The following is an 18993-nucleotide window of genomic DNA, read 5'->3' as shown; positions in this document are numbered from 1 at the left end:
GGAGGGGTGGGGACATCATGGTTTTACTGGCCAAGATCTACCTCCTTGGACTTGTCTGGCCCGTTTAGGCTCAGGTCTTGAGAAAGCAGAAGTCTTGGAGTTTAGTTGCCCTTGACCCATGTCTAGAAAGCATCCCATGTTTTAGTTTCTCCTTTGCAATATGGGGATAGAAATTGTACCAAACCACAGGATTTCTGCAAGGATACTTAAAATAATGAATGTAGATGCTCCACGTGCATGCTGTGTGCTCTGTGGTGAGGGGGTAGGGATGGCAGTGGTGATGACAGTGTTGTTGGGGGCCAGGGATGTGATGGTAATATTGGTGATTATGACAGGGGTAATAGTAGCAATAGGTGGGCTGGTGATGGTGGTTGTGGTGACTGTGGAAGAGATGGTAGTGGCATTGGTGATGGTGATATTGGTGATGGTGATGGGGTTGGTGGTGGTGGTGAGGGTAGTGATAGTGATGGCTTTAGTATTATTTATGGTAGAGATGATGGGTGTAGTACTAGAGAATGTGGTTCTGGTGATGGTGGTGCTAATTCTAATGGTGATGGTAGTGATGGTGATGACCTGATGGTGGTGGTGATGGTAACAGTGTAAGGATGGTGATGGTGGTACTCATAGTTATGTTGATAGACGCACTGATGATAATGCAAATAGTGGTATTGGTAATGGCTTAATGATGACAATGGTAATAGTAATAGTGGTAGTGATGGCAAAGGTGGCCATGGTGGAGATGGTGATGGTGGTGTTGATGCTAACAGTGGTGATGGTGTTGGTGATGGCAGTGGGTGCTACTGGTGATTGTGGTGGCAGGGGTTGTAGTGATAATGCCAATGGTACCAAGGCTGATGGTAATGGTGGTGGTGGTTACAGTGATGATTACTTAACTTATGCCCAAATGTTCCCAGTTCTGGTCCTTGTACCAGCTTGGTTAACCCACAAATTTCTGAGCATGACCCCACTGCCTACTATTGTCCTCGTAGTAGAGAGGAGGCTATCTAGATCTCACACTTGATGCCTCTCCCCTCGCTCCTGTGCTCTCATTACAGACAATCATGCCCAGCTATCCCGGGCATCCCTAAGGATCCGAATCCTGGATGTGAACGACAATCCCCCAGAACTGGCCACACCCTACGAGGCAGCTGTATGCGAGGATGCCAAGCCAGGCCAGGTACCCCTGAGGGGGTGGGGACTGGGGGTTGCTTCCAGGACTGGCCAGCGGTACCCTCTACCTGGACCCAGAGTGGTCTCAGCCTCACCACTAGCCCTCTATCCCCTCCTCACCCTTCAGCTCATCCAGACCATCAGCGTGGTGGACAGAGACGAGCCCCAAGGTGGGCACCGCTTCTATTTCCGCCTGGTGCCTGAAGCTCCCAGCAACCCTCATTTCTCTCTGCTTGACATCCAAGGTGAGCCTCCAAACCCTAGGATGCAAGAAGGGAGGGGCACAGTCTCCCTACCCTGTTCCCATATTATAGACAGAGGGACGGAGGCGCCCACAGGGCCTATGTTGGATCTAAGATCACATGGAAAGTCTGGGCCAAGCTGGAGCTGTTACCCAGCCCACTGGCCAAACACAAGCAGGGTGTGGGTTGGTGGAGTGGAGGAGGGCGTCCCAAGGATAAGAAATGGCAGATGGGAAGATATAGACAGGGAATAAATGAGGAATGATTGTGCCAGAGTCCAGGGTGGAAAGAGCCCTGGTTCTGAGTGGAGACTGAAGTAAGCCACGTGCACACACTCCCTACCCTGCAGGTTTCTGGTTTTTTATTTGATTTTTTTTTTTTTTTTTTTTTTTTTGAGACAGGGTCTCGCTCTGTCAGGCAGGCTGGAGTGCAGTAGCTCGTTGCAACCTCCACCTCCCAGACACAAGCAATCCTCCTACCTCAGCCTCCCAAGTAGCTCAGACCATAGATGTGTGCCACCATGCCCAGCTACTTTTCGTATTTTTTGTAGAGACGGGATTTTTGCCGTATTGCCCAGACTAGTCTTGAACTCCCAGGCTCAAGCTATTGGCCTGCCTCGGCCTCCCAAAGTGCTGGGATTACAGGCGTGAGCCACTGTGCCCAGCCCGCTCTGCAGTTTAAAAACTGCTTTATTCCACTCACGTTCCTTTTTTGGTTTTTGGAATTGTTCTTGAAACAAGGTCTTGCTTTGTCACCCAGGCAGCAGTGCAGTGGTGCAATCATAGCTCACTACAGCCTTGATCTCCTAGGCTCAAGCAGTCCTGCGTCAGCCTCCCGAGTAGCTGACACTACAGATGCACACGATCACATCTGGCTAATTTTTTTATTTTTTGTAGAAATGGGGTCTTGCTGTGTTGCCCAGGCTGGTATCGAGCTCCTGGGCTCAAACAGTCCTCCTACCTTGGCCTCCCAAAGAGCTGAGATTACAGGCGTGAGACACCACGCCAGGCCCACACACATTTCTTTCTGCATCCTCACAGCCATCCTGTGAGGTAGTTTTCTGACTCCTCTCCCCATTTTACAGGTGATGAAACTGAGACTCTAAGAGAGAAAGAGCCCTGCCCAGGGTCATATAGGGAGTTGGTGGTGTGGGTAGGATTCAACACACCCCCATCCCAAGTCCAGTGTGCTTCCTGCCTCAGCACACCACCTGGAAAGCAAACTGCCCTGCCCTGCCTGAGTCCACTGTGAGATTCCTCCCCTCTGGCTCTCACAAGTTCCTCATGATGTTGATGTTTGAACCTTTAAGGAATAGACTGAGGGAAAGGGGGCAGTCACCAGACTGGAAATAAGGGACCAGGCTCAGCGAAGGGTACTCTATACCACCCTGGCAAGCTCCTGTTCCTCTCTGGTTTTTTTGTGGTTGTTGTTGTTTTTGTTTGTGTGTGTGTGTGTGTGTGTGTGTGTGTGTATGTGTGTGGGGTTTTTTTGTTGTTGTTTTTGTTTGTTTGTTTTTTTGTTTTTTTGAGACAGCATCTCATTCTGTTGCCCAGGCTGGAGTGCAGTGTGCGATCTCAGCTCACTGCAACCTCTGCCTCCCAGGGTCAAGAGATTCTCCTGTCTCAGCCTTCGGAGTAGCTGGGGTTACAGGCATGCACCACCATGCCCGGCTAATTTTTGTATTTTTAGTAGAGACGAGGTTTCACCATGTTGGCCAGGCTGGTCTCGAACTCCTGACCTCAGGTGACCCACCCGCCTTGGCCTCCCAAAGTGCTGGGGCGCCTGTTCCTCTCTAAGCCTCAGTTTCATCATCTAAAATGGGAATAACACCTACTGCCTCGGGTGGCTAGTTAGCCCCAGTAAGATAAAGGCCACCAAGATATAGTGTTAATAACTAGAAATGTCAATTCCTACATCCAGCAATTATTTATTGAGTGTTTATTGAGACACAAAGCCTCTGTGTCGGGGTCTGCTCCGGGTCCTGGAAATGCAACAGCAAACACAACAAAACCTAGTTTATATTCTAGTGAGGTGAGACAGAAATTACACAAATAAAAACGTATATTGGGGATGATAAGTGGCTGGGATGGAGGAATAATGCAATCTCCACAAGGGTCTGGACTTGACTTTGTTCAACCCTAGGTGCCTGGAGCAGTGCTTGGCGTATAGTAGGTGTTTGATAAAATGTGTTCAATGAAACAGTGAAAAGTAATGCAGGGCACAGTGGCTCAGCCCTGTAATCTCAACACTTTGAGAGGCTGAAGTGGGCTGATTACTTGAGGTCAGAAGTTCGAGACCAGCCTGGCCAACATGGTGAAACTCAGTCTCTACTAAAAATACAAAAATTAGTTCAGCATGGTGGCGCATGCCTGTAATCCCAACTACTCCAGAGGCTGAGGCAGGAGAATTGCTTGAACCCGGGAGGCGGAGGTTGCAGTGAAGTGAAATCTCATCATTGCCCTCCAGCCTGGGCAACAAGAGCAAAACTCCATCTGGAAAAAAAAAAAAAGGAAAGCAAGGTAAGAGGAGAAGCTATCTTCTTAAATAGGGTGGCCTGGGAAGGCCTCTCCAAGTGTATCCATAGTGAGAAGGGACCTAAAGGATATGAGAGAAAATGATCACCCCAGTGGAAGAAACAGCAAGTGCAAAGGCCCTGTGGTGAGCAGGACTGGGGTGGATTAGGAATGGAGGAGACCTGTGTGATTAGAGTGAGTAAGAGACAGGACTGGGAGGAGATGTGGTCAGTGAGAGGGCCAGATCATGTGGGTTCCTTCTGGCCTTGGAACAGGTCTGGGATCCTTCTCAAGGCCTTTACACACTCACACCCAATGCAGAGGCATTAGTGGCCTCTGAAGCCAGACCCATCTGTACCCCTGGGAGTCCTGTTAAAAATATGTAAGGCTCATGCTTATAACTCCAGCACAAGGCAGGAGGATCCCTTGAGGCGAGGAGTTTGAGAATAGCCTGGACAACACAGTGAAAACCCATCTCTTTAAAAAAAAATGATAATAATTAGCTGGGCATGGTGGTACACACCTGTAGTCCCAGCTACTCAGGAGGCTGAGGCAGGAGAATCATTTGAGCCTAGGAGTTTGAGGCTCCATTGAGCCATGATCGCACCACTGCACTCCAGCCTGGGAGACAGAGTGAGACCTTGTCTCGGTCAATCAATAATTAAAAATAAATAATGAAAAATAATAAACAGATTTAACAACCAGTGCAGCTCAGATGGCCAATCAGAAAGGACGCTGACCAAAACCTGCAGCAGGACCCTGGAAACCCTACTACACCAGGCATTAACTCCTTCGTGGCTTGATTGTGTCAAAGTTGGGAGGCTGCCTGGGGAAAAGGCTGAGGCAGCAGGGAGAGATTTTGGGGGCTTAGTGTCAACAGCTATTTAAACCTTTTTTGGAAGTATTTCAATATTTTAACAACCAGTACAGCCCTGCCTACTCATTATTCCAATAGTATCCTGAGCTGGTCACAGGAAACACAGCTAGCCTTGGCTCAACTCTGCCAAGTTCACCAGGCTTTCCAACCCAAGGGGCCCGAGATTCTGCCTCAATTGCTTTTGTTTAGCTGGGGGGGAGGGCGGGGGCACCAGAGCTGCCATCCAGAGTGCCACCTGGTGTAAGCTTCGGGGACAGGGTGGCAGCAGCACGCTGAGGTCACAGCAGCCGTGGAAGGCCTCCTCCTCCAGTCCCTCAGCCCCTTCCCACTACTTGCCAAGCCCCCTCCTCCTCACTGTATAAATATCCTAGGTGACAAACGGCTACCCCAACCCATCTGTTTCTTTGTACAAATGTGTAGCCAGTTTGGAAACGTGATTTATAAATATTGCCTTTGCAGCCAGGGATTGACACTGATGTATGTCAGGCCAGATGGATGGATGCAGTGCTGGGCACAGATCCCACCTAGAAGGGTGGGGTAGGGGACTGGGGTGGCCAGAGGCTTCCCCAACTGAAGCCAGCTGCTGCCCAGGAGGGCAGCTTGATGCGTTCAGGGATGATGCCTGGGGATTCCCCTTCATGGGGTGGAGAAGTGGTGGGGACCAGAGTTCCCAGAACATATGGTCCCATGGCCCAAGACAGCAACCCTGAGAGACAAACATCCCTCTTCTTGCTTGGCAATCTGAAGCTGAGCCGGAGCCAGCCACTCATTTCTCAAATCTGCCTACTTCTCTGTGCCTCCACTACTACTATTATCTCACACTTAAAACACACGAGAGCTTCCTGGCTGTTCTTCCACATTGACTCCTGCATTTTAGATGATAAGCTGCCTCAACTAGAACACAGGCCCAGCAAGGACAGGGACCACATCCATTCTGTCCACTGCAGTATCCCCAGGGGCTAGAATAGTCCTGACAGAGAGATGATGCTCAATTTCTACTTGCTGTTGAATGAATGGGATTGTCACTAGGTCACTTCTTTGCTTAAAGCCCACCAATCAATGGCCTCCTGTTGCTTTTAAGAAAATTACCCAAATTCTGGCCAGGAGTGGTGGCTCATGCCTGTAATCGTGGCACTTTGGGAGGCTGAGGCAGGCAGATCACTTGAGGCCAGGAGTTTGAGACCAGCCTGGCCAACATCATGAAACCCTGTCTCTACTAAAAAGTACAAAAATTAGCCAGGCGTGGTGGCAGACGCCTGTAATCCTAGCTCCTCAGGAGGCTGAGGCAGGAGAATTGCTTGAACCCAGGAGGCGGAGGTTGTAGTGAGCCAAGATTGCGCCACTGCACTCCAATTTGGGTGACAGAGCAAGATTCTGTGAAAGGAAGAAAGGAAGAAAGAAAGAAAAGAAAGAGAGAGAGAAAGAAAGAAAGAATAAGAAAAGAGAAAGAAAGGAGGGAGGGACAGAGGGAGGAGGAAGGAAGGGAGGGAGGGAGGGAGGGAGGGAGAGAGGGAGGGAAGGGAAGGGAAGGGAGGGAGGGAAGGGAAGGGAAGGAAGGGAAGGAAGGGAAAATGACCCAAATTCCTTACCACAGCCTCCCAGGCTTTCCACAATGAGTGCCTGCCTCCTCCTCCAGCCTCGTCTTGACTCATTGTAGCTATTACCCTCATTCCTCCAGCCAGAAAGGACTGAGTGTCCTCTGTCCCTGAGTGTGTTATGCTTCTTCCAACCTCAGGACCTTTGCATACGCTGTTCCCTCTCCCTAAACTCATTGTTCGGGCTCAGGAATCATATCACTTCTTCCAAGAAGCTCTCCCCGACCTCCTAGACTGGCTCAGGTGCTCTGTTATGTGCTCTTCCTATGTTCTTCCTTCACAGCACTCACCATAGTTTGTAATTGTAGACTAAATTGTGGGTTTATTTGATTAGCATTGTTTCTCACATGAAAATATGAGCTCTGATCCAGGACCAGCAGCGAGCTGGCTTAGCTCTCTGTTGTTTTCTCACAGCGAATAGCATGGTGCCTAGCACATAGTAGTTAATAAAGATTTGCTGGATGGAGGCCAGGCATGGTGGCTCATGCATGTAATCCCACCACTTTGGGAGGCCGAGGCAGGAGGAGCCCCAGGAGTTCGAGACCAGCCTAGACAATATAATGAGACCTCATCTGTACACATACACACACACACACACACAAAAGAAACTTTAAAAATTAAAAAAAATTAGCTGAGCATGGTGGTGCACACCTGTAGTCCTAGGTACTCAGGAAGCTAAGGTGGGATGATTGCTTGAGCCTTGGAGACTGAGGTCACAGTGAGCTGAGGTCACACCACTGCACTCCAGCCTGGGTGACAGAGTGAGACCTTGTCTCAAGAAAAAAAAAGATTTGTTGGATTTATGGAAGGAAGGAAGAATGCTTTCACTGGAAAAATTCAGACAAGTCACTTGTCTCTGAGTCACAATTTCCATATATACAAAATGGGAATAATGCCACAACTCTTAATAGGTTATGAGGATTAAACATTACTATGTATTTAAAATACGCAGAGTCCTTGATGCATTAAAAAAAATATCCATTCAGTACAAATGGGTCCCATGCCATTCCCTCTTTCTCCCATCTTGCCCTCCAGCCCCCTTTCTTCCCCTGCAGAAGGCAGATTTTCCCAGCTGGGGTTGACGCATCCTTTGGCGGGAGAGCTAGAGTTCAAGCCTGAGTGTAGCCAGTTTGAACTGTCAAACTTGACTCAATCTTGCCAAGTTCACAAGGCTTTCCAACCCAAGGGGCCTGAGATTCTGCCTTAATTGCTTCTGTTTGGCTGAGGAGGCCACCAGAGCTGCCATCCAGTGTGACCACCCCATGTAAGCTCTGGGGACAGGGTGGCAGCAGTGACCTGAGGGGCTGACCCAAGACCACCAGTTCTCCCAAAAGCTGTGGTTCATTCAAGGATTGCTCTTCAAGACTGGCTCCATGCCAGCCCTGGCCGGCCATGCAGTGGAGAAACAGGCACACACTAACTTAACACAACGTGACAAGTACTGTAACAGAACTGTGCATGGCACCTGCATAGTCAGAGCAGGGAGGGGGGGAGCCATAAATCCTTCCTTCCCAGGGAAGCGGAGAAAGGAGGCCATGAGAAAGGAGGTGACATTTAGCTGGAGCATGACGGATGAGAAATTTGCCCAGGCAAGAAGGTGAAGAGGGTGTTCCAAATAGCGGAAACTTTATGAGCAAAGGCAGGGCGGCCTAGACAGGGAGCCAGCAGCGGGTGCAGCACAGGGAAGATGGGGGCGCGGTCTGAAAAAATATTAACCAGCATTATTGAGCATTTCTATGGGCTGGGAACTTTTCTAAGGGTTATGTGTGAATTACACCATTTAATCCTCACACCTGCATGATACCCTTTCTGAGTTTACAGATGGGTAAACTGAAGCTTAGAGAAGCTCAGTGGGTTTCCTCAGCTAGTAAATTATAGACTTGCATTATTTTTCAACATTTTAATGGAAATTCTCAAATGTGTGTAAAAGGAGGTAAGTTAATGGAATGAACCCGCATGTTCCCGGCACCTTGTGGGCAGCTTCCAACTCACGGCCAGTCGCGCTGCATCTGGACCTGCAGTCCACTTCTGAGATGTGCCAAAGGCCACAAGTCAGACCTTCCTAGGGCTCCTTTTCCTGCATAGCATCCATGATGAGAAAGGCCAGATCTGGGGCACTGAATTGGGGGCGTCTGGGGAAGGGACTGGGTTAACTGGGGTCACGAAGCAGGGTAAGGAACCCAGGCTGCCAACAGATCTCCCAGATCTGGCTCTCAGATTAGAAACAGCAGACTGAAGACCACGGGGAGAAGGAGGACTGAAGGCCCCCAGCAGGAAGGCAGGGCCCCCTTTGGCAGGGTTGGCTGTGAAGGGAGGGGCAGCAGCCTTCGGAGCTTTGGGCACTTCGTACCCCTACATGTGCAGAACTGAGAGAGGCTATCAAAATGACAGAGGGTCAGGTGGCCTGACTCCTACAGAACAGGTGTGAAGGAGGCAGAAAGGGCGGAGAAGGGGGTGCCACCTGTCACCTCAGCCTGTGCTCCAAGGCCAGCCACCATCCCCCTGCATCCTGCCTGGCTTCCCCGGTGACAGGCTGAACCAGTGCCATGAGTTCCATTTGTGTTTGTTCACTTCCTCTCTGGCCACCTGTGTGAAAAGGAAAGATGTGGAGAAGAAGGCCTTGACGCTCCAGGGCCCCTCATCAGGCCCCTCACCACGCCCCCAGCCCTCTAGGCTCAGCCTCTTAGGCAGAGACTCCTTGTCAGGCTCCAGGACTCTCAGCTGGCCTTGGGGTATGAAGGACAGAAAGATCCCACAGCCAAAGGCAGATGCCAGCCAGAGTTCCCAGTCCCTTCTGATGACCCAGGACTTGTCAGGGCCCAACAAACCACAACCCAAGGAGCCTATAGGACTCCTAGGGTCAGAATACGCTGGGAAGCTGGGGTGGAATCTAGAGCAAAAACAAGCTGTTGAGACAAATGGCAAAAAAAAAAAAAAAGACATAGCCAGGGACAGGACCTTGGCCTAGCTGGGGACCTTGGCACAGCTGAGGACAAAATCTTAGAATAGCTGAAAACAGAATCTTGGGATGGTTTGAGGACAGAATTGTGGGCTACATGGGGACAGGATCTTTGGGCAGCTGAGGGTAGACTTTGGGGGACAGGATCTTTGGGCAGCTGAGGGTAGACTGGGGGACAGGATCTTTGGGCAGCTGAGGGTAGACTTTGGGGGACAGGATCTTTGGGCAGCATGGGGCAGAATTTGGAGGCATCTGGTAATAGAATTTTGGGAGATCAGAGAAGAGACCCACGAGTCCATTGGGAGGCTCTAGTTTGGGGCATAGGGAGGCAAATCTCACGATGCAATCTGGAGGTGGTTAGGACAAGGATGCTGACCCCCGGCCCCAAGTCACACTGCTCCCCCTTCTTCCGGAACAGACAACACCGCTGCAGTGCACACGCAGCACGTGGGCTTCAACCGGCAGGAGCAGGACGTGTTCTTCCTGCCCATCCTGGTAGTAGACAGTGGGCCACCCACGCTGAGCAGCACAGGCACACTCACCATCCGCATCTGTGGCTGTGACAGCTCCGGCGCCATCCAGTCCTGCAACACCACGGCCTTTGTCATGGCCGCCTCCCTCAGCCCCGGCGCCCTCATCGCCCTCTTGGTCTGCGTTCTCATCCTGGTCGGTGAGTCCGTCGAGAGCCACCCAGCCCTGTCTGATTGGCCCCATCCTGGGGTCCTGGGTTTCCTTCCTAACCAGCCCCCATGGGGCCTCAGCTTCCCTCTCCACATGAGGATGGGCCGGCCAAACCATCTCCAAGCTCTAACAAGCAGCCCCCATGAGGAGTCTTCTAAGTGCAGAGCGGCCCTGCCACCAACTCCAGGGATGAGCTCACTGTGGCCCACCCCCGACACAGCCCAAACCTCACCCTAGCATATTTTTAAAAAATTTTCTCATGTGAATGGTCCTTTTTCAGTCTCTATGTAAGACTTTTAGTAAAACGGGCTCTTGTGAACCTCACAAGCACACGGCCAGGCATATCATCCCATTTTTCAGATGAAAATGCTGGGGGTCAGAGAGGTTAGGTGGCTGATGTAAGGGTACTGGATAATCTTTAGATTTGATATTAGGTCTTCTCACCCTGTGTCCTCTGCTCCTCTAACTACACCACCTGCTATGAATCTAAACTGAGAGCAAAATCTCAAGTCATTGGTGGTGTGGGAGGGGGGCAAAATCTACACTGGTACCAGCCCACTAGCGGCCATTTGCACCCCAAAGTGTCCCCAATAAAGAGGTCAAGTTTCAGAAGCTAACCTGGATTTGAGTGGCCATATGTCACCTGTCACAGCTGTAACCACCCAAGTACAGAAGGGCACTGAGGCCAAAGCTAGAGGAGCTCAAGGGAGGTCCAAGTGCAGATTCCAGCCTTGCTCTGCTCCCTGGGAGATGTCAGCTGCCTCCCCCTGCCCTCACTGGCTAGCACTGGTGTGGCCTCTGTCCACCCTCTGAGGACCTGCCTATGGCCAGGCTGTACCTCCTCAGGTCCCGGCAGAGGCCCTGGGCAGGCTCCTCATAGTTGGGAGGCCCCCCTTCTCCCCCGACCCCAGCCCATGGCTCAGAAATCCTTTTTCCAGAGGGTGCACTTTACAGCGGTTTCATTTTCCAAGGCGGTGCAAACAAATTTCTGCCTAATTGCCCACAAACGAAGAAAGTGCACATCAGTGCTCTAAAGGTGACGGGTGGAATCGCTGATCAGGCCTGGCACATCTCTCCTGACACCTTCCTTCCCTGTGCCCTCCCTCCGGGCCTGTCCCCAGCTCTTGTGCTCTTCCCTGTCACAAGCCACCTTGTTAGGTGGTGAGCAGGTGCCCTGCCCCATAGCCCTCACAGCCAGCTCTGGCCACTGGAGCTGTTTGGAAGAGCAAGAAGAGTCCAGTGCCCAGCACAGTACCTGGTACATGTCTGTCCATCCATCTGCCCATCCACCCATCATCATTTACCTATACATCCATCCAGTGAGTTCCTCCCATGTACTAGACACTGAGATTTAGCAGTCAACAAAAGAGACTTAAAAGCCCTGAGTAACTGAAAAGTCGGGGTTCCTAACACTGAGGTGGGGGAGACTCGGGGTGGGGAAGGGGGAAAGATTAGTATTTCACCTTTGAACCTGTTAAGTTTGAGATTCGCTTGGTCAACAAGAGGACATGCTGAGTAGGAAATTGAATGTACAATCTAGATTTCAGGGGAGAGGTCCAGGCTGGAGGCTGAGATATGGGAATTGTCGGTTTCTAAATGGAACTTTTAAAGCCATTGAGACCAAAGGAGAGCTCCAAGAGAGGAAGCATGGATACAGAACTGAGGTCTGAATCCTAGGACATCTGAGTTAAGAGAGGCGAGGAGAAGCCTGCTCAGAAGATTGAGAATGAGTGATCAGTGAGGTGGGAGGAGGAAGAGGAGAATGTGGAGTCCTGGAAATCAAGTGAAGAAAGCCAAGAGGGGACAAGCATTCATTCACTTATCCAAGCTCCATCCAACTCTTCCTTCAGTCATTCATTCATTCAACAAGCATGCTTCAAGTGCTCACTGCATGCCAGGCACCAAAATAGAGGAACATTTCCCAGGTCCTCAAGGGTAGCTTAGGGTGTGTGTTTTAGGGTGGAGACAGACCTGGTAACACAGCAGGGTCTGGTCTATGACAGAGCTGTGGCTTTCAAACTTGAGCTGCCTCTTCAGGTCTGCAGGTCTTGTTAAAACACAGATCCCCCTCCACTGCCACAAGATCCGTGCCAGGATCCAAGGGTCTGCATTTCTAACAAGCTCCCAGGAGGATGTTGCTGTTGCCCAGGGGCCACAATTTGAGAACCAGTATGATAGAGGAAGGAGCCCCGTCCTGGGGAATCTTGGAGGGGAAGGCACGGAACCTGGCCTGCAGCTCTCAGGGAAGGGTTCCTGCAGGCCTTGACCTGAGAACCAAAGGGTTGAGTAGGAGCTCAAGACTTCTGGTGTGGCAGAGGAGGGTGAGGGTGAAAGAGAGGTCAGGGTGAAGGACATCTTTCACTCCCCCAGCTCCTTCTGTTTCTCAGCTGCCTGCTACACACCCCCAGCACCTAGAGTCCTCAGAGAGTGTATCTCTTCATAGAGCTGAGAAGGGAGACCTCAGGCCTCAACACCCAGAAAGACCTTTAACACTGCTCTCCCATTGGCCACCTCCACCCCAGAGTAATCTAGCCTCGATTTGCATACCTCCCGAGATGGGTAGCTCACTACCTCTCCAGACACTCAGCTCAGTTCTGATTGCAAGAATGACTTTTTGAACAGAAATCCAGGAAATCTGTAGGAATGTTGAGGCTGGGCCCACTCTGCTGGTGGGAGGCAGGAGGAGATGGGGTAGAGGGTCCTTCTAATGCCCTGGGCGGGGCTTGGCCCTCAGTCGCCCCCTCTGTCGCCCTCGCAGTGCTGGTGCTGCTGATCCTCACCCTCAGGCGCCACCACAAGAGCCACCTGAGCTCGGACGAGGATGAGGACATGCGGGACAACGTCATCAAATACAACGACGAAGGCGGCGGCGAGCAGGACACCGAAGCCTACGACATGTCGGCGCTGCGGAGCCTCTACGACTTCGGCGAGCTCAAGGGCGGCGACGGGGGCGGCAGCGCGGGCGGGGGCTCGAGCGGGAGCGCGGGTAGCCCCCCGCAGGCCCACCTGCCCTCCGAGCGCCACTCGCTGCCGCAGGGGCCGCCGAGCCCCGAGCCAGACTTCTCAGTGTTCAGGGACTTCATCAGCCGCAAGGTGGCGCTGGCGGACGGGGACCTGTCGGTGCCGCCCTACGACGCCTTCCAGACCTACGCCTTCGAGGGCGCGGACTCGCCGGCCGCCTCGCTCAGCTCGCTGCACAGCGGCTCGTCGGGCTCCGAGCAGGACTTCGCCTATCTCAGCAGCTGGGGTCCGCGCTTCCGGCCCCTGGCCGCGCTCTACGCCGGCCACCGCGGGGACGACGAGGCCCAGGCCTCCTAGCCCCGCGCCCTGCCGTCGGGGCGCGGCTACTCACCCGCCCAGCACACGCCGGGGCCCCAGGACAATGCGTTTCCCCCGCGGATCCCCTTTCCTGCCCTCCCCCAACCCTCCCTTGGCGGCCGGACGGAGGGGGGACTTGCTAGGAGCGGACTCTTCCACTCCTCCTCCTCTAGGGGTGCAGCTTTGGAGCCCAGAGGTGCGGGATTCTGACCAACAGCATTAAAACTGAGGCGAGACCGGGCACGGCGTGGCTCTGGGGTTAGAATGGGAGATGGGGGTGGCGTTGCAGAGTCGGGAAGGGGCGGGTCACTCAATCCTGGCCTGGGGGAGAATGCTGGAGGGAGCACGCCGCTGAGATGCCCCCACCCCAGGTTTCCCCCATCAGAGTTAAGAGGAAAGAAGGCTGTTCATTTACTAAGCACCTACTGTGTGCTGGGACGCTGTACAGAGACCAGCTCAGTCGTCAGAGAAACCATGAGGTGGTGTCCTGCACGGAATAGAAGGGGAAAGGACCCCAGAGAAGTGGCTGTGATCGGTCCAAGGGCACCTGGCCAGTGAATGGCAGAGCCTCTGGCACTGACCAGCTGCCTGGCCTCGGGCAAGTCACTTCACTTCTCTGGGCCTCAGTTTCCTCATCTGTCAAATGGGGTTAATAACAGAACCTACCTCGAAGAGTTGTGAGGCTAAAAAGGGTTCGTATGTGTCAAGTGGTTAGGACAGTGCCTGGCACATAGTAGGTGTTCAATAAATGCTAGCCTTTGTTACTCTTCTTATCTTTGTGGTTCTTAGAAGCCCAGTGTGTCTGCCTTCAAGGTCTGAGCTCTCTCCCTTGCTCCAGATGCCCTTCCCCTTTTCCCTACATCTTCGAGGGGAGGGGAAAAGGTTGCAATTGTCAGCTCCTGATCCTGCCCTGCATGGGGGATAAGGACACTCCCAGCAACTGTGGAGCCTTCAGGAGTCTCAGACCACACTGAAATACCAGCGGAGCCAAGCAAGAACAAGCTGGGTGACTCCAAGACTTGAGTGGATGCAAGGATTGGCAGGAGACAGAGGGGTCAGAAACCACTGGGCAAGATGGGGGGACCTTATCTGTCTGGCTTTGGAACCCATCAGTCTCCCCACTCATGGATCCCAAATTAAGAACCCCTGGACTAAGTCACCTGAAGAGTTTCCAGCTCTAAAACCATATGATTATAAGATACAGGTTATTTGTCCTCCCACCTCCCCACAAGTCCAAGTGATTCATTCATTCCACATTGATCCAACATGAATTCCACCTCCCGCTAGCTGGGCATCCTTCATCAAAGTCCTCCACTGCTGAAGCCTCAGTTGCCTTATCTGTAAAATGGGGATAGTGATAGTCTCTTCCTTTAAGGATTATTAAAAGTCTTAAAGGAGATAGTGGATGTTAAGCTCTGAACTCAGTGCCTTCCTGACATGTGGAAAGTTCCCAATAAATGCTTATTAGCCTTATTTTTCTTACCCTCCCAGGGAGCTCTCATTCATTCCCTCCATATTTACCAAGGTCCACTGTGATAGATCCAGAGATGGCTAGTATGTCCCAGTGCCTTATCTGCATTATTTTTTCTCATTTAGGTACTGTCAGCCCCAGTTCACAGATGAGGAAACTGAGGCTAAGAGAGTAGTAAACTGCCGAGGGTTACACAGATGATAGGTAATTCCTCCCTTCCAGTAGCTCAAGACCTAAGTTGGAGAAAGGAAGTGGGTCAAGGAGCTGAAGCAGCCAAAAATAATGTGTTTGGTAAGAATTGTAGCAGAATTAACAGAACAAGATCCTGGAAGCACTAAAGAAAGACTGAGTAATCCTGGAGGGCTTCCCAGAGGAAGTAACTTCAACTGGGTCTTGAAGAATGAGTATGGGATGTGAGGTGGCCAAGCGAGCAAGAGTATTCCAAGCAGAGAGAAGAGCATCTGCAAAGGCTGGGGGTGGAGAGAAGGCAAGAAGCGTGTGGCAGCTTCAGGAAGGGTGTGTGGCCCTGGGGGCTGGATCACAGGGTGGAGGTGTGGTGGGAGGTGAGGTAGGGAAGGCTGGTTGGAGGTAGTTGTGAAAAGAACTTGAAGGCCAGGTTAAGGAGCTTGATAACTTGCTCAACTTGAACATGCCTTCTGAAGTCCATTGAGAGTGGCCAGTGGCAGGGATGTGGGGTTAGCATGGTAAGCCCAAGTGGAGGGATATTTGGGAACCCTCAAATCATCCCCTGTGGGACCTTTAACCCATGGTTCCTATAGCTCATGCTACAAATGGGCATGGTAACTTGGGGACCCCTGGGGAGATGTACAGCCACCTCTCTCAGCCGCGTGTGCCCAGCTCTCACATACAGAAGCCCAACAGCATTTCTGAGGTTGGTTGCAAGCTCTGTTGTAGAAGGGGGCAACTGAAACCCAGGGGAGTAAAGTGGCTGGTTCAAGGTCTCCCAGCTAGTATGGGACAGAGCCGAGGCGGCACAGGTTCCCCTGGCTCCAAGCCTATCCCTTCCACATGCACTGGTTGCCTTAGCCGATGCTAACCCTGCCAAGAAGGAGGTTACTGGCAGATTTTATGTCCAGAGGGACACATGGACATGAAGTCATAGGTCCCTTGAACATCCTGTCTAAACCTCACACATGGAGAATGACTTACCCAAGGTCACACAGAGTCAAAGATCTGGCCAGAAATAAAGAACATTATTTATCCAGATTCACCTTCTGAGCCTTTGGCTCTACAATTTACCCACCATATGATTTCTTTCTTTTTTCTTTCTTTCTTTACTTTTCTTTTTCTCTCTTTCTTTCTTTCTCTCTCTTTCTCTTTCTTTTTCTTTCTCCTTCCTTCCTTTCTTTCCTTCCTTCTTTCTCTTTCTCTGTTTCTCTCTCTTTCTCTCCCTCCCTCCCTCTCTCTCTTCTTTCTTTCCTTCTTTCCTTCTTTCTTTCTTTCCTTTCTTCCTGCCTGCCTGCCTGCCTTTCTTTCTTTCTTTCTCTTTCTTTCTTTCTTTCTTTCTTTCTTTCTTTCTTTCTTTCTCTCTCTCTCTCTCTCTTTCTTTCTTTCTTATCTCTCTTTCTCTTTCCAGGGTCTTGCTCTGTCGCCCAGCTGGAGTACAATGGCACAATCATGGCTCACTGCAGCCTCAATATACCAGGCTCAACCGATCCTCTCACCTCAGCCCCCCAGGCTGTTGGGACTGCAGACATGCACCACCGCACCTAGCTATTTTTTTGTAGAGATGGAGTCTTGCTATGCTGCCGAGGCTGGTCTCAAACTCCTGGGCTCAAGTGATCCTCCCGCTTTGGCCTCCCAAAGTGCTGGGATTGCAAGCATGAGGCACCATGCCCGGCCATTGTGTGACTTCAGACAAGTTATTTACCCTCTGTGTGCCTCTGTTTTCTTATCCATAAAGTGCATATGCTCAGACCACCTACTTCATAGGGTTGCAATAAGGATAAAATGCAATAGCAACAGCTGACACTTACTGAGCATTTTACACAAATTAACGCATTTAATCCCACAACAACGCAATGAGGCAGCCCCCGTTTTACAGGTGAGAAAACTGAGGCACAAGGAGGTTAAGTAACTTGTGCAAGATCAAATGATGAATAAGTGGAGATGCTGAGATTTAAACCTGGGTGCTGTGGCCCCCAGGACCTACCCCATCAGCAGCACACACAGTGTCCAGCACACAGGAAGCCCTAAATATATGCTTGGGTGTATCCAAAAGTCCCTGTCTGTGCTCTGGGAGAGCTCGTTCCTCTATCCGCCACTGCATTCCACAGCCTGTAGAAGCCCTCAAGCCGCCCCGTGATTTCTGCTAGTTCCAGAGTGGGGTGTGGAGGAAAAGGTAACGTTCCCTCGATCCCCTTTGCTTCCAGCTCCTGCATCCACACTTGCTGTCTCCACTGGGTGCTGAGCCAGCCTAGAGTGAAATCCAGTGAGTCCTGCCCTTTCAGTGGGTTGCACAAGGTGTCTACTCATGCCAAGCATTTGTGAGCTTTTCTGATGACTTGGGGTCACAGAGGAGGGTTTTATGGGACACACAGCCTTTGGTTATCTGTCTCATTGATTCCCACCAGGTTCCCCAACAGTTCCACATCCTCTCTGTGTTAGGCAGAAAATACAACCATGCCAGCTCCAAGCTCCAAATGAGCAAACCCAGCTCTATCAAGGAGCTTAGAAAATAAAGAGCCTTCCATTTACTATGCCTGACCTTCTTACAAGGCATCTAGGAAGATGAAAAGAAAAATATTCCCCTTTTATTGTCATCATCATCATCATCACCATCATTATCGTGGGATAAAAGAGTATTCAGGGTCTTGAGCAAGAATTGATGTGCAATTGGCCAAGAATTTCAGAACCAGGGATATCAATGACAATGATGATATAGTAGTGATGACGGTGACAGCACAGTTATATAGCATTGTGTCACGCCAGGCCCTGTTCTCAGCACCGTACATAATTAATACTAAGATAGGTAAATCTCATGGAGAATGGACGCTGTGTTTACTGTGTTGAGTGCTTTTACATAATTTGCCTTGTTTAATTTTAAGCAGGTGCTTTCATTAGGCCTGTTTTATGAGGATGAGCTGAGGAACCCAGGGCTCACAGATGAACCATGCTTTGCCCAAGGGCATGAAGCCTTTAAAGGCCTAAAATGATTTTACACTCCCACCCGCCACAGCTCTGCACAGGGCCTAGATGACTCTGATTCTGAGTGAAGTTTCTGGGAGGACAGAGAAGCATGTTGCTGAGAAGGTGAGGCACTCCAGAGGGATGGCAGAGCTGGGAGCAAGATGGACAGAGGGGCCTAGCTGGCTGGCCACTGTCCAAGCCTGGGTCTGTGTCTCCGGCGTGTACCAACGTGTGTGTGTCCTCACGTGGCTGTGGACAAGCACCAGGGAGGTGGGAAGCCAGCATTGAGCAGCACAGGTCAAGAACTAAACTCCCACCTCCTGATTCAGGCAGCTCAGAGAGCCGGCTGCTGACATAGAGGGTGTCTAAGCGCCTGCAGCCATCAGCCAGCCGTCATCACAGCCCACCCCCAGGTCAGGAATCAGCAGCTCCACTCACCTCCTGCCAGCAAGCACTCCCAGGCCAGCTCTGTCACTGGTCACTGAGCCTTTGGAAAATGCAACCCTGTCAGCCCTCACTCTGAGGCGAGACGGCTCATGTTCCAGCATGTGCACGAGCATGCCAGCACATGACGCATGCACACGTTGTACCCACAGACATGTTCGCACCTGTGGGCACAATGCAGACATGTTCACAGCGATACACACAGAGCATATCCCTGCAGGTCTGCAAATGTGGACACATGCCAGCATGCTATGCATGCACGGGAGGCAAGCTCTCATGTGTGCACTCATGTTTGTATTCAGAGCATGCACATGCCTGCCATAGATAAGTTCTCTGACATGCATGTACCTGTGTGTCCACTGGTACTCTTCAATAAGCAAACATATTTTCCCATTCAGGCATATATTCATACCCATTCACTAACATATGTGTGTCCCCAGAAACTCCCACTCAAATATACAGCACATATATGTGCATACCCTCAGATGTACTTCTGTGCATGAACATACAACTCCATGCTCTCATTCTCAGTCATATGCACATTTGTATGCACGCACAGGAAAGCAAATGTAA

The 18993-nt window shown here is 51.2% G+C and overlaps 1 protein-coding gene across 1 annotated transcript in view; it reads left to right on the top strand.

The window, feature by feature from the left end:
- The window catches only part of CDH22 (cadherin 22), a 134462-nt gene extending 120343 nt beyond the window's left edge, over positions 1-14119 (top strand). Inside the window, exons 9-12 of the mRNA XM_054467663.2 lie at positions 1056-1177; positions 1298-1415; positions 9775-10026; positions 12796-14119. Coding sequence (XP_054323638.1) covers positions 1056-1177; positions 1298-1415; positions 9775-10026; positions 12796-13355 — 1052 coding nt within the window. The 3' untranslated portion in view covers positions 13356-14119. The remainder of the gene's footprint in view (positions 1-1055; positions 1178-1297; positions 1416-9774; positions 10027-12795) is intronic.
- Positions 14120-18993: the final 4874 nt, after the last annotated feature.

Source organism: Pongo pygmaeus, chromosome 21 (genome assembly GCF_028885625.2).
Source record: "Pongo pygmaeus isolate AG05252 chromosome 21, NHGRI_mPonPyg2-v2.0_pri, whole genome shotgun sequence".
Lineage (NCBI taxonomy): Eukaryota > Metazoa > Chordata > Mammalia > Primates > Hominidae > Pongo > Pongo pygmaeus.
The sequence above is the reverse complement of the archived record's forward strand: the minus strand, read 5'-3'. Positions and strand labels throughout refer to the sequence as shown.